The sequence below is a fragment of the Diabrotica virgifera genome, chromosome 1 (assembly GCF_917563875.1).
Source record: "Diabrotica virgifera virgifera chromosome 1, PGI_DIABVI_V3a".
NCBI lineage: Eukaryota > Metazoa > Arthropoda > Insecta > Coleoptera > Chrysomelidae > Diabrotica > Diabrotica virgifera.
Genome location: NC_065443.1, coordinates 307,112,921 through 307,129,086, shown reverse-complemented (window position 1 = coordinate 307,129,086; position 16,166 = coordinate 307,112,921). Strand labels below are relative to the sequence as shown.

General features: G+C 31.6%; 1 protein-coding gene across 2 annotated transcripts in view; it reads left to right on the top strand.

The window, feature by feature from the left end:
- Window positions 1-16,166, top strand: part of LOC126886001 (acyl-CoA Delta(11) desaturase-like) — a 150,335-nt gene that overhangs the window by 104,270 nt on the left and 29,899 nt on the right. Inside the window, exon 2 of one of the 2 annotated variants that reach the window (XM_050652837.1) lies at window positions 9,335-9,563. The exons of the other annotated variant lie outside the window; for it this stretch is intronic. Coding sequence (XP_050508794.1) covers window positions 9,341-9,563 — 223 coding nt within the window. The 5' untranslated portion in view covers window positions 9,335-9,340. The remainder of the gene's footprint in view (window positions 1-9,334; window positions 9,564-16,166) is intronic. 2 annotated transcript variants of the gene reach the window in all.

The following is a 16,166-nucleotide window of genomic DNA, read 5'->3' as shown; positions in this document are numbered from 1 at the left end:
TTTCATCTAAAAGTTTGAGTATTTCTGAAGGGATTTCATCAGGTCCAGATGCCTTATTGTTTTTTGAATATAATATTGCCTTTTCTATTTCCTCTTTAGTGATTGAAGGGCCAGTCAGCTGATCGTCTGTATAAACTTCACTCATGGGTCTTTCGTCATGAAAGAGCTCCTGGATATAGTTTTCCCATATATGAATTTTCTCTTTTTCACCTAGTACGACCTGGTTATCCTGATTAACTATAATAGGTGGTCTTCATTTCCTGTATATTCCAGCAGTCTCCTTAAGCTTTTTATGTAAATCCCGATCGTCGTGTTGTCGTTGTAAATGTTCTAGATCGATACATTGTTGCTTAAGCCATTCATTTTTTGCTATTCTTATCGTTGCTTTTATTTGCCTGTTAATGTTTTTATACATATTGCTGCCATCTGGGTAATTCTTGTGTCGTCGTCGTTCATCCATTAGTAATAGTATTTCTTCTGTCATCCATTTTTGCTTCTTGTTCTTTGGTTTGTACCCCAAGTTGCTTTTCATGATGTCTGTTGAGCACTTGTAGTCGTATTCCATGTTGGTGTTAGATCTTCGGTAATGTTTGTCGTCAATATTTGAATTTGTGTGTTTATTTCATTACTTATTTCTACTTGTATCATTGGATCTTTCAGTTTATCCAATGCTATCTGTTGTTGAGTTTCAGGCTTGTTTTTGCATGAAAGAGCGATCTTTATGACGGCCACTAATAGTACATGGTCAGAAGGCACATCTGTTCAAGGATATGTGCAAGCTCTTTTGACAGTTGTGCTGAATCTACCGTTGATGAGAATGAAGTCTATCTGATTTCTTATTATGTTTTGAGCTCTATCGGCTGGAGATTTCCAAGTATAAAGGCGACGGGGGTGGAGTTGGAACCATGTGTTGGTAACTCTCATGTTTCCTTCCTGACAAAATTGTACAAGCCGGTCACCCCTTTCGTTCCTTGTTCCAAGACCATAAGGTCCAACTACGTCTTCAAAGCTGCCTTTCCCTATTTTGGAATTAAAATCTCCCATAATTATGTTAACATCATGTTTCTTTGTCAATTTAAGCAATTCTTTGATTTCACTATAAAAGTTTTCCATCTCTTCATCTGCTGCATCTGCAGTTGGTGCATAGACCTGTATGATGTTGAGATTATTTGGCTTCGCTTCAAGTTTTACCAAGGCTATGCGGTCGGAATATGGCACAAACTCTGTGACAGCTCTCATCAATTTTTTACTTATCATAATACCGACGCCTTTTCTATGATCGCGGTCGTCATTGCCTGAGTAAAAGAATGTTCCGCTCTCTGTGGTGCATTTACCGGATCCAGGCCACCAGGTTTCTGAGATCCCCAGGATATCTAGATCGATTCTGCACATTTCTTGAGTTAGGTTAGCCAGCTTCCCGGCTTCAAATAAGCTGCGTGTACTCCAGGTGCCTATTTTTAATGTCTTTCTTAAGTTTGCTCGTACATTTCTAACATTCAAGACCGTTCCTCCCGGAGATCCGATTCTGGAACCATTTATACCTCCAGATATTTTTGAGTTGAATGTATTCATGTGATTCTCTTGGGAAAAAATAATGAAGGTGGTATCCCGTTGCCTTCCTTCATGCCACTTCCAGGCTTAGTTTTCAGCCGCCCACTATGGAACAGACGCCGTTTGCAACCGCCCATTCTGGGTACAGACGTTGCTATTTTCACCATAGCTGGCTACCCTCAGAACCCTTAGAACCCTTAGAACCTTTAATATTGCAAAATTATTTTGCAAGAACATGTGAATTAAAAAAGGGGGTTAACTTCGTCCCTAATTGTCTTAGGACAATTGTTTTTCTTTCTAAATGTGTATAAAAATTCAGTCTTTCTAAATATGAAAAAATAATTTTTCTACGGGTAACGGTTAAAAAGTTATTCTAATTGTTTATAAGTAAGCAAAAAATCGACGTTTTTGCAAAATAATTTTGCATTGTTAAAAATTACTTTTTGTCATTTTTTTTTTAAATTAAGTTAATAGTATAAAAATACCAAGTTTTTTGTAAAAGGTATATATTAAAATACCCTAAATAAGGATCACGATACCACAGTCACAGTTGGCCACTGAAATCCAATATGTGAGGTTTTCTCCAAAAAAATTCCAACCACGTGGGAAGAGTCCTGTGTTGCCCTGGGTAACATCCTGGCATATCTTTAACATCAGATGATCTTTATATAAATATGTAAAACAGCCATATCATTTACATTTAAAGGGTTTTTACCCAATATATTTTGGTGGCTCAGGCATGCAATTTTTGGCTTTTAAACACTGATGATGGATTCCTTAATCCGAAAACGTTTTGTATTGTGACCCTTATTTAGGGTATTTAATATATACCTTTTACAAAAAACTTGGTATTTTTGTCATTAATGGTATACAGCCAGCTACAGCAAGTTTATTTTTCTCGTGGATTTAATAGTATAAATGTTCTTCTTTCATAAACTGTCCGAAGTATTACTATAACCTCATAATTTTCTGACTTATGTTGTTGCAAAAAAAATGAATTTGGGATAAACAAATTAAATAACTTTTAACCCATTTTACCAATTGCTTTGAAATTTAGGGTATGATTTAAGCATTAAGAAGTCTCAGCGTTCCGTGTAATAAGAAGGTTCTTGGTTAATTTGTACATAAATTATGAATATTTATAAAAACTAAAAATTTATGTTCTATCTTGCAATTTTCTGAGCAACCAATAGGGAAAGACATCTTCAACGAACGCCATATTGAAGTTTTTTATATGATTTATGAGTTTCTTACTCTCAAATTTGTTTAAAATGCTTAACTTTTTGGTAATAGACGAAAAAAGTGAAAATTTACCGTTTTTTGATCTTCATTTAATTATGACTATGTATATCATCAAAATCGGCTGCAGGAATCATATAGGTTATTATCATAGATATCCATACTACTCAAATAATTTAGTTTCGGCCTGGAGGGGGATGAGTCACGAGAAAAATCTTATTTCTCTGGACTAATGATCGTTTTTAGGCGCGCATAAATGTGTTAGGAGGTAATTTTGAACACCTTATGTAATTAAATTTTAAATGTATTTGATTAAAAGTAGCTTCTAATTTTTTCAAACATGTTTTTTTTTGCAAAATGTATTACTGATAAATTATTTTTCGTTCTTTATTTGTTACATTGTTACATCTACATTCAAAAGTAGTGTTTCATTGTCTTCACCACAAAATGTTGTATTTTGTGTTTGTGTGTTTTTTTTTTGTAAAATGTAATACTAGGGAGCGGATTTATATGCGATCATTTTTGATGAAATATGCGCATATATATGCAGTAAAAAATTACGAAATATGCGCAAGATATGCACAAAAATTCAAAAAATGCGCATTTCGAGAAACCTTTCTCGTTTTCTGTTCTATTCTATTCTAGGGGGTTCTTTTATAGGGAGGGGGCGGCAATCTTATTTATTATCTTTCAAATAAAATCATTATTTTTTATATATGCAATTTATTCACATTTTTTACAAAAACTGATATCAATATGTACCTATTTAAAATAAAACAACAATATCACTATATATTATCTTCGATTGTAAATCACTACATTGTGTTTTTCCAAATTTTTTAACTAGGAAACATTTTCTTTGATCAGATAAAATATTTTTATAACTTGAAAAACTCCTTTCAACATCAACAGAAGTAATTCTGGCATATTTAAAATAACTTGTTAAAGCCGAAAATTCTGCACAAATCAATTTCAAAATTTCCATTAAAAATTTCGCATATGTCCTCCATAGTTTTAAAGCCGTTTAAAGACGGGATCTGACCTAAAGCATGAATATTTCAATTTCCGTTAGAAAATCGTAAAACTATGGTTAAAGGTGTAAATTCTCTTAACAATAGGGGATTTAAAAGAATCACCAGAATTATAGGTACCTACTAAATTGGGATACAAATTGTTTTAAATATAATAAAAGTAAATAAAATTCGGATTTCCGGGTAAACCATCCTTCATCATTTTAACATCCTAAAATCATTTTATAAATAACGGCGTACTATAAGCACTATAAGTACTTTGTGTAAAGATCAGGTATTTTCTAAGAAAAAGTGAAAAGGCAGTGAATGAGCCGTCTCTCTTCAGGTAGTTCTCAAATTAACAGATACGACAGCCTGTGCGGGGAAATATTTTGTGTCGAATTAAATTTTTTTTTGAACTTAAATGTTTTTAGATAGGCACAAAATATGCATGTTTCTTTAAAAATATGCAAAATTAAGTAAAGTTCTCAAATATGCGAAATATACATGCAATATGCATTTAGCACAAAATCCGCTCCCTATGTATTACTAATTTTCTTTATTTGTTACATTTACATAAAAAAGTAGCTTTTAATTGTTTCAAAAATGTTGAATGTTGTGATTGTGTCTTTTTTTGTATAATGTATTACTTATAAATTATTTTGATTTCTTTATTTGCTACATTGTTACTTTGATTACCGGAATGATAATCACTAATCGTCAATTTTCAATTCAGTCATGACTTACTTAAAATTTAGATAAATTTAGACACCTAAAATAATTTGCTCTGAAAAATGAAAATATCTCGAAAACTAATAAATTTGGACATAGAGAATGTTATATAAAAATTAAATTACGGTAATGTTACTTTTCAATTACAGGATGTTTCATTTAACATTACTAACAAAATAAAGTAATTGCGATTTGACTCACCCTGTATTTGATATAAAAAAACTTAGCAATGTCAATAGTTCTTGAAAATTTTGACAATAAATAAAAAAAATATGGCATTAATAAACCATTGCTGTTGTGCTTATTTTTATTTATACAGGGAGTTGAACTTGTTACGATTTTCATACAAACTTGGTTATAACATTTTAAATACCCTGTATAACATATAGAATAAAATATAGGGTGTTCCATTTAACAAAACATAAGTTTGGTCTGCGACTGTGTTATCGAACACCCTGTAACATTCTAACTGATTTTGTAATGTGAAGATCAATTTTAAGCAATTTTTGTCATATAGATTTTTTCTGAAGGTCAATAATTTTTACCTTATTCTCATGTGAAAATGTCAATTTTATAACAAAAAAACCACTTCAAACGACACTTTCAAACGGTTCTTTCCGAATTACTCAAAAAGTATAATATTATGTAGCTAATAAAAAAAATCAAAAATTATATTATATAAGGAAATATTTAAAAAAATACTTTCTTTCAATTTAATCGAAATCTACCTATAGAACTTACATGTAAAAATGCAAAACCTACAGTGGTTTTAGTTATTTGAAAAAAAAAGGGAATCTTTTTAAATATAAAAATCTTCCTCTCATTTCATTTTTTTTTCAAAACTAAGCAGCCAAACTTATAGTAGTACTCGAGCGTTAGGGGACCTATTGGGTTGTGAAGATTAGGTCCTTAAACCAAAAAGAGTTAAGTTATTCATTTTAGTGGGGACTTTTCATTTTTAATTTAATTTTTCAGCTCCAATAATCGTTTTTTCGCATTATTTGTCGGACAAACATTTTTTCGTATACATATTATATAAAGTTTGCTATTAAATAAACTTAGAAACAACCTGCTAATTTTCACACTCATGAACTTGTCAAGATGACACGTTCCACAATTAAAATCACGTTCCACAATTAAAATCACGTTCCACAATTAAAAGTTTCTCTGTTTCAGTGTTCCCATTCATCAAAGTTTGTCCGACTTAATAGACACTGTTAGCTATACCCGATTCCACGACTATTTTGGATTACCTCGACAACGTATATTTCACTGTGCAAAATAAGAAGAACGAAAGTAAATTTCAGTTTACATTGTTGTTTATTCTAATTAGTACATTCTTTCACGGTTTTTGCTGTAAATTTTAAAGAACCGCTTGGATTGACATGAAATTTGGCGTACGCATAGCTAACATGTCAATGAAAAGAAGTAATATGGTGCCGATGTGTGCTTTTGCCCTGGGGATGAGTTTCACCCCATCTCGGGGGTGAAAAAATATATGTCCAAGATAAGTCCTGAAATGGATAAACTGACTAGTTTTAAGCACCTTTTGTTCTATAGAGTTTTTTCACCAAATCAATACTTTTCGAGTTATTTGCAAGTGAATATGTTCATTTTTGAACAGAATAACCACATTTTTAGAGGGTTTTTGGAAAATAACTCAAAACGTAAGCAATTTGTAGAAAAAAATATTCTTAACAAAACTATTGCCTATAAAAAATGGAAAAAAAAGTTTATACATTAGGTCTCTATACCTAGAAAAAGCAGAGTTATAGCTAATGAGAAATAGGTTCATATTTGAAAAATTCCAAATACACTCACCGCCAGAGAAAACGGGCAGCCCAAAAAATGGGTCATTTTTAATGTCTTGTATTTCCTAAACCTGATGTCCGATTTAAGTAATTTTTTTAATATGTTATAGCCTTATTCTTTATCAATATCGCTGTAATAATATTGTTGCTAGACAGGTACATTGTCATTGTATACAGGGTGTACGAATCAAACTGTGTTTTTTTCTCAAATTTTGGAACACCCTGTGGAATGTTCTAGCTTTTATAAAATATTAAAATTAAAACCCAACTATAGCCACAGATTTTCTTAACATTTTGTTTTTTATTCATTCGCTTATGTTGGATAATAAAAAAGTTAGGCACTTTAAAAACTACCCCGGTTTTTCGTCAATACAGGGTGTTTTTCAATAAGTACGGCAAGCTTTAAGGGGTAATTCTGCATGATAAAATAATGACAGTTTGCTTTATAAACTTATGCCCGCAAATACTTCGTTTCTGAGATAGGGGATGATGAAATTGTTCTTACAAACTGACGATTTATTTATTGCTCTAAAACGGTTTGTGATATGCAAATGAAATTTAGTAGATTTTAAGAGCTAGTTATTGCGCATTTTTTGGTATACAATTGAGAGTTTTATATTCACCATTGGCGTGCATACGGGATATATCTAAAATATTTATACCCGTATGCACGCCAATGGTGAATATAAAATTCTTAGTTGTATGCCAAAAAATGAGCAATAACTTTCTCTTAAAATCTACCAAATTTCATTTGCATATCACAAACCGTTTTAGAGAAATAAATAAATCGTCAGTTTGTAAGAACAATTTCAACACCCCCTATCTCGGAAACGAAGCATTTGCGGGCATACGTTTATAAAGCAAACTGTCATTATCTTATAATGCAGAATTACCCCTTAAAGTTTGCCGTACTTATTTAAAAACACCCTGTATTAACGAAAAACAGGGGTAGTGGTTAAAGTGCTTAATTTTTTTATTATCCAACATAAGCGAATGAATCAAAAAACATAATGTTAAGAAAACCTGAGGCTATAGTTTTGTTATAATTTCAGTATTTTATAAAAGCTAGAACATTCCAAAGGGTGTTCCAAACTTTGAGAAAAAAACACAATTTGATTCGTACACCCTGTATACAATGACAATGTACCTGTCTAGCAATAATATTATTACAGCGATATTGATAAAGAATAAGGCTATAACATATTAAAAAAATTACTTAAATCGGACATCAGGTTTAGGAAATACAAGACATTAAATATGACCCATTTTTTGGGGTGCCCGTTTTCTCTGCCGGTGAGTGTAGAATAACTCAATGTGAAATATCCAAATAATGAAGCATTCTTGGGGAAAAACATTTACACTTTTTTAAAGTGTTTAAAAAAAGCTTTATTTCTGTTTTTATAAAAAAAATTTCAAGCATCAAATGTAAGCAAGTTACGCTCAAAATAAAGTTGGTCCCTTTTGTTTTGGCAAAAAAAAGTCAAGAAGATCACCCCTCAATTAGCAACTTAAATGAAATTAATCGTTACCGCTTCACAAGTTACTTTGTTTATGTTGTTTATATGATCTGCAAGTTTTATCGATTCAAAGTGCTTATTTTTAAAAAAATTTGGTTTTAAACTAAAATTTTTAAAAATTTTAATTTTGAAAAAAATGCTTCTATTCAAAATAACTTAAAAATTGTCAGAGATGCCAAAATTTTAATTAATAAAAAAAGTCAGCTTTACTTTTCTGACTATTTTGTTTTCTTTTGATTTTCTGTAAGACAAAAATTGATTAAGATTCGGTGTTTCTAAATTTGCATACACTCGTGATAAGTGAGTCGTTCAAGCCCTTTTAACTACAGCTCTTTCAAAAATAAGCGTTTTGAACCGATGAACCTTACAGATCATATGATCAATACATACACGAGTAAAAAACTTAAACTGGTAACAATTAAGTTCATTTGATATGCTAATTAGGGGGTGATTTTCGCGATTTCTTACCAAAAAAAGGGACTAACTTTATTTTGAGCATAACTTGTTTTACTTTTGATGCTAAAATTTTTTTTAAATAACAAAAATAACCATTTTTTTAAACACTTTAAAAGAGTTAAAATGAGTTTTCCCCAAATAAGTGCTTAGTTGTTTGGTTATGGCAGGTTAAAATATTCTACTTGAAATTTGACGAATATGAACCTATTTTTCATTAGCTATAACTCTGCTTCTACTATGTATAGTGACCTAATATATACACCATGTTTTTCACTTTTTTACGTTCTATATTTTTGATTAGAATTTTTTTCGACCAAATACTTACTTTTTGAGTTATTTGCGAAAAACCGTCTGAAAACTTGGTTATTTTGTAGAAAAATTAACATATTCACTCGCAAATATCTCGAAAAGTATTAACTTGGTGAAAAAACTTTATAGAACAAAAGTTGCATAGAATTAGTCATTTTATCTATTTCCGGACTTATTTGGAACATATATTTTCCACCCCCAAAAGGGGGTAAAACTTACCCCTAGGGCAAAAGCACACCACAATATTAATTTTTTTCTTTGACTTGTTAGCTATGTGTATGCCAAATTTCATGCCAATCTAAGCGGTTCTTTAAAATTTAGAGGTTTTGCAAATATTTTACCTTTAAAGAACGTATCTACTAAATAGTTATTAGAGACATTTACTTTGGTACTTCTTATGTTGCACACTAAAATATTCGTTGTCGCGATAAACCAAAACAGTTGTATATAGAATGGCCTATAATAACACATTTTCAGCTTGCAGTTAATAAACTTTTTTTTTTCAAACATTGGTTTCAATGTTTTTTTCACCAAGTGATGCAAAATTTGCACTTACAATGAGGTTATTTTGTTAAATAATTTTATATTTACGTAAGATAGGATAAAAGTCTTTAGACCAAAATGAAGTTGGAGTTACTATGTTATTCCTATCAGGTGTCGAAATTTGCCTAGTAATTCATGTTTATAAATAGATTTTACTTTATTTAAGGTAACAATGCCACCATTACGAGATGACCCAGTCCTTCATCAACGAGAAAGACCAACCAACAATGTGTCTGCGCAATTACCAGAAAAACAGAAAAAAAGAAATAATGGTTACTTTGAACAAGATTTAGTAATACCAAATATTATTGTATATATTATTATGCACTCAATAACAATTTATGGAATTTGCAGACTATTTTGTGCAGATTTTAAGTTGTCAGGAATATTATTCAGTAAGTGTAATAAGTAATATTACTCTGGGCTAATTAGCAAAATACAAGGAAAAGTTATTTACCAGCAATTTTATTGCTGGAATCAAATCTTATGATTGTATATATTAATAACATAGGTATGCAAAATCCGCAGATAGTGTGCTACTTCTTTTATCAACAAAATGGCGCCCGAAAATCGTGTTCTTTTCAATTTTTGCTCTATAACTTTAAATATTTTAACTTTATACCAAAAATATTTAAATAAAAATTCACCGTAATTAAATTCTGCATAGAGATGTGTTTTTTCTAATTTACTTCGACGAAAATTTTCCCCGGAAAATGAAGGTTTTTCCAACAAGATGTTTAATTTTCAGCTAAAATTTTAGATAAGTAATTGTTTATCAATAATTAAATAACTTGGCAGCATAAAAGGTCTTTTCGTATAGATTATAATTCCATAAGCCGATGAAAATTGAATGAACAGTTTAGCAACAATTGATTTGTGAATTAAAAATTTACGGTCGCTATAATAACCACAATAATTATGACACATAAGAATAACTATGATTTTTGTATAAAAAGACACTGTACATGTCTAATGTACTTTACAGAATTAAAATTGGACTGTTTAAGCGGCCTCAGGAATATTTTAAACAATAGGATCATAATTTTTGAACCATCACTTTTTTATTTTTATCCTCTTTCCTCACACCAATTTTTTTATTTTATTTATTTATTAAGTGCAACAGGCCTTGTAGGCCTGGGGCTAAAATGTTTGCATTTATGATTACATAAATAATATAATAAATAACTTCATATAATTTACATAACTTATAAAACTTATACATTTTATTTAATTACACTATGGTCCACTCTTCTGGCATTTTTTCTACTTTCTATAATTGTTTAATTTGAGATTTTAGTGTTTAATTATTATTTGTGACTTAAAAGAATGCCACTCATTGCAACTGATGCAACTAGAGCAGTGATTTTGGCTCATGCTAGGTACAGCAACGCCATATCGCTCGTACACTCGATGTACCCAGGACTAAGGTACGGGATGCTATCAGACGATTTCGGGAGACAGGTTCATACACCCTCAGTTCAGGTCAATGTTAGTGTGAGTGAAAATATGAGTAGAAGAAGACTGTCAGAAAGAAATTTGAGGTCTTTCCGTCCAGCTCGCGCACGACAATTGCTCTCACAACACCGTAGAGCTAGACTTGATTTTGCGCGAGAATATGCTAACTCAACTGTGGCGAAATGGAAGAAAATGCTATTCTCAGGACCCTCAATACTATACATGGACGTCAGCGTGTCTACAGGCGTCAAAATGAAAGGTTAGCTCCATGCCCTATATACGAAACAGTAGCTTATCGAGGGGGTAAATAACGATTTGGGGAGGTACATTTTACGGATCTCGTACTGATCTTGTTTTGTTCGATAGAGGCAGTGTGAATGACCAAACATACGTGGAAGACTTCTTTAAGACCATGTCATGCAACGCTTCGCACCGTGCATTGGTGAAAACTTTAGACTAATGCATGCCAATAAACGTTACCATACCGGAAGATTCACCCTTATGTACCTTACTGAGGTCGGGATTCAAGTTTTGCCATGGCCAGCACACAGTCCCGATCTGAACCCAATTGAGGATATTTGGGACAACCTCAAAAAACGGGTAACAGCAAGAGCACCAGCCCCTACATACTTTGGAGAGCTCAAAACTCAAGAGAAGTGGCAAAATATCCCCCAATCGGATATCCAGAATATCATGAATGGATTACCAAACCGGCTCCAAGAAGTCCTAGGGCTAGAGACGGCAACATCCATTATTGATACCCAATTTTTTTTAAGTATACTATGATTTTCATAGTTATGTTTGTTTGGATTTCCTTCGAAGACTTTTATTCATTGGATATTTGCTATAATAAACGACTTTTTTTTTTAATTAATTTTATTGTTTTCTTTTCTTCAGAGGTAGTTTTCACCGCTTCTTTCATAAAATCAAGGGCGGACCATGGCCCCCTCCGAGAGTTTAAAAAAATATAAATTTAAATATTGGCAGTTCAAATATTCTTAGTTTCAAACACATAATATAGTACGTATAAAACACGGGATAAATATGTTTTCTGGACTAGAATTGAACAAAAGCAGTACAGAAGCTTCAAGAATGGCATAGGATGTTTTATAAATCAAAATATAGATAAGTGCCAATTGTTAGAACGATCTTGGCAGCCATCAAAATCCTATCAATTTCCATATTCTATACACACAAAGAATAAAAAAGAAATGAAGCGTTACTTGGATCACCAGAACTTACAACAAAGGAGTTGGTTGGTATTTTCGAGCAGTCAAAATGATTGTTTTACAAGTATTGAATTTTATTTTTCTTATGAAAAGTATGGTCATAATAAAGGAATGACAGCCGAAAGCCCTGTCATCAAACCTTTAACATCTTTCACCAAACTCATGGGCAAAGACGGAGCCACACAAATCCATGAAAAAACATCATATCACAAGGAGTGCGTTGAGGTTTAGGTGGATTTTCTACAAAGTTATCACAACCCGCAAAAGTCAGTCAAACCAGAAAGACTCTCAAAGGTCTAAACAGATACAAGAAAATAAAGAAAGACTACGACCAATAGTAGAGTCTATAGTGTTATTAGGTCGACAAAATATTACTCTAAGAGGCTGTCGTGGTGATGCTGCTTCTGGACGAAGATGCTGGACCTAGCAATGAGGGGAATTGTTAAGATTTAAAATCTCATCAGCAGATAAGACTATTCAACGACACCTATCCGCAGCAATATACATTAGTAACACCAGTCAAAATCAATAATAATTAATAACATGTTGTGGTGAAGAAATAATTGAACAAAACATGAATCGGGTTCAAAGTCATACTCTGCCATATTTGATGAAATAACCGACGTATCCCACGTAGAACAGCTTTAACTAAATTTGAAATACGTACACAATAACAACATTCGTGCGAACTTTGTCAAGTTAATTGACGCGTATGAGAACATAAAAACAATTCTTAGTGAAAATCAAGAAAGAGGGGAGGAACAATGCCTGACAGAGTGACAGGAGAAGCATTGGAAAAAATAGCATTAAACTTGTTGAAATAACTGCACTTGGATCCGAAGAAACTCAAAAATGTGTAAAAAGTGCCTTCAAACTCACCATTTTAACCGTAATTTTTAAAAATCACCCCCTGGCTCCCCGGTACACCTCCCCAAAAAAAGTTCATGGCCCCTCCCGAAAATCGGTCCTGGATCCGCCCTTGCATAAAATGTGGTCCAAGGTTGACAATTTTCGCAAATTGAAGGAAATACAAGGTGGGCGGTTAATTTTGCCGGTGAGTGTACATACTTTTTTCACATTATCAAAAAAAAATTGACACTTCAGAAACGCATTTCACAGCGTCACTTAAAATTAAATTTATACAGTGAGGACTTTTGTGCTGGAATAAATTTATTTTCTCGAGAATGGGTGACTCTGGAGATAAATTCCGGAACAGGTGGACTTTTACTTTTAAATTATAATTTTTTGGCATATATTGTTATGCTCTGTATTTCTCTCTTTTATGAGATTGATGAGCAAATTTTTAATTTAATTAATTACTCAATTTACTCAATTACTCAATTACTCAATTACTCTTATTTTTATTACTGCTTATGTAAAACAAAACCAAATTTAAATTAAATTTTCTAATAAACTTTATTCTCAGGGCTATTTTATTTTTGATGCTTCACCTTTGGTTTGTGCCTTTTGGTATCTCTAGTTGCTTACTCCATCCAGGAACACAACAAGGAAATTAAACACACTCAATATCATATAAATGTTAAAAATATTATTTATTTATCCAATATACCATAAACATAGGATTTAAAAAATACGCTAAAATCTAAATTTGCTGCAACTAATTCTCATCTACTAAATTAAGCTTTAATTCTGATATCTCCTCTGTTTTAACAAAAAAAAAATTATTTAAATAATTCGTTATTTATTCTTACAAAATTTAATAAAATTTACTTTTCTCTTTTTGAATTGATTACTTATTTCTTCTTTAAATTTTGGACTGACTAATTATGTTATAGAACTGTTCAGTACAGAAATTAAGCAAATATGGTGTGGATATAAACAAATTCTCTCCGTTTCACAAATGATTTGACTAACCTTTTTGTTTCTTCCCTACTTTTTCCCGGATTGTGTCGTCCTCGATTCTCCCACACGTACTCTTAGGATGTTGAGAAAGGTCCCTCTCGTCCAAACTGCTTCACAAAGAAACAAACAGGACTCGCTCGAATTCTTGAATCAGTTTTCTCTCTGCTCGATATCTTGTGCAAATAGATACCAATCGGCTACTTGTTCTATACAGAAACAGGAATCTTCCTCGGACACAGGAGAATTAACTTCTCAAACCGGTCAACGATTTCGTCTCAACTTGATTCTGCTCGCAAAGCCAATTTCACCAATTTACAGTGACTTCTCACTTTTCAAAAACTGGACTGCTGTCTCCAGATATTTTTTACACAGTGCCTATTTTTTTCTCTCGTTAAAATCAGACCTAACACTCTCATCCCTTCCATCCATCATTTTTTCACCAATCACAAAACATCCTTTCTACCCACTACCCATATTATCATTTCTCAAGAACCAATTTAATTTGTATACAATTCTCCATTTTGTTAAATTCTCGGAGACATCAAATTACTTTCGTTGTTTCAAACTGCTAAACAAAAAACCTTACATTCTAAACTCAATAAATTTGTTTACCCCTTAACTTTCTTCGAATTTTTTATAAAATGTCTTATTGTCCATTACAAAGCGAAATAAACGGTATTGTCTAATCTGACCGCACCATTTTTTAATTCCGTTCAAAAACCCATTAAGAAAACCACCTTCTTAACGATTTCACTTTTCCGCGAAAACACTGATTACCAACTAAATTATCCTATTACAATTTTTGGTCATATACAGGGCGATGAAAATCTATAATTTCGTGGTCTCTGATATAAATTTATTTACTAAATTTTTCCCAAAAAAATTATACAACAATATCATACTAGTGACATCATTCATCTGGGCGTGATGACGTAATCAATGATTTTTTTAAATAAAAATAGGGGTCGTGGGATAGCTCATTCGAAATGTTATTCAATGCTCTATTCATTATTAAAAACATTAATATAACTATTTATACAGGGTACCCAAAATTTTTTTTTAATTAAATTAATTGAGACAAAAAGAATAATGTATTCTCCTTTTCATGAACATTTTTCAGTGCGTCACAAATTATAGAAAAAAAGGTAAGTCCGTGATAATACACATTTATGACATTTATTCTAACGTGACATTTTAGTTAAATCTGACAGTTGTCAAATTTTATTTTCAATTTGGAATAAAACCAAATCAATTGTGTCTATTGCATTTATAAAATGATATTTTCTTTCATTTGTATAGTCTTATAAATTGTACAGATTATATTGATAATATTATTATTTTATTTAATAAATAATTCTTTTTTGATTATGGCGCCATCTATCGACAACTAGAATAATCACCGAACTAGAATAATTACCGAAGTATTCCCAGACGTGCCTTTTTTTCTGTCACATACAATTTAATGCGTTAGAGAGAAATCGAAAAACTGTGACGCACTGAAAGATGATCATGAGAAAAAGAATATATAATTTATTTAATTCGAAATACATTTTACTGTTGTCCGAAAACAGGAAAAATGTTTTGATAAAGTAATACTGTTTTTCGCTTAAATTCAATATTAAAGCTGTCACCCACCTGCTAGTTAGCAGTTTGAACATTTAATTTAAGCGAAAAGCAATGTTTATTTTTCAAATTAACATTTTTTTCTGTTTTATGACAGCAGTAAAATGTATTTTGCATGAAATAAATTACATACATTCTTCTTTTGTCTCAATTAATTTAATTAAAAAAAATTTTTAGGGCACCCTGTATAAATAGTTATGTTAATGTTTATATTAGTAAATAAAAAATTAAATAACCTTTCGAGTGAGCTATCAGACATCGATTACGTCATCACGTCCAGATGTATGACGTCACTAGTATGATATACATGCCAAAAAGTTATAATTTAAAAATAAAATTGACCTGTTTCGGGATTTATCTCCAGAGTCGCTCATTCTCGAGAAAATGAATTTATTCCAACTCAAACGTCCTCACTGTAAGATAATGCTGGGGGAATATGTTGCTGTGCGTTTTGATGATCAGATGTACGTGGCGTTAAATTGCTTCTAAGTAATGGTGGTCCAATAATATTGAAATGCATTAATATAATCACTTTATCCCTGTGTCTCTTTTCTTGATTATTATTTTTTATTGTATAGTATATAAATTATTATAATCACTAAATACATAAATAGTGAAAAAATAATCCTATTAATTAAATTAATGGATAATTTATCCGATTCTACAAGTAACTGTTATCCAAAAACGTTCAAAACCTGAATCAAATAGCCATCTCCTTCCTTGCTGACGACGACATCGCTGTCAACTAATGTTTACATCTAGTAGGCTTATGCGAATAAACTGTATCTATCTATTTAAAACACAACTTTCGTTTTCTAATTCTAAGTT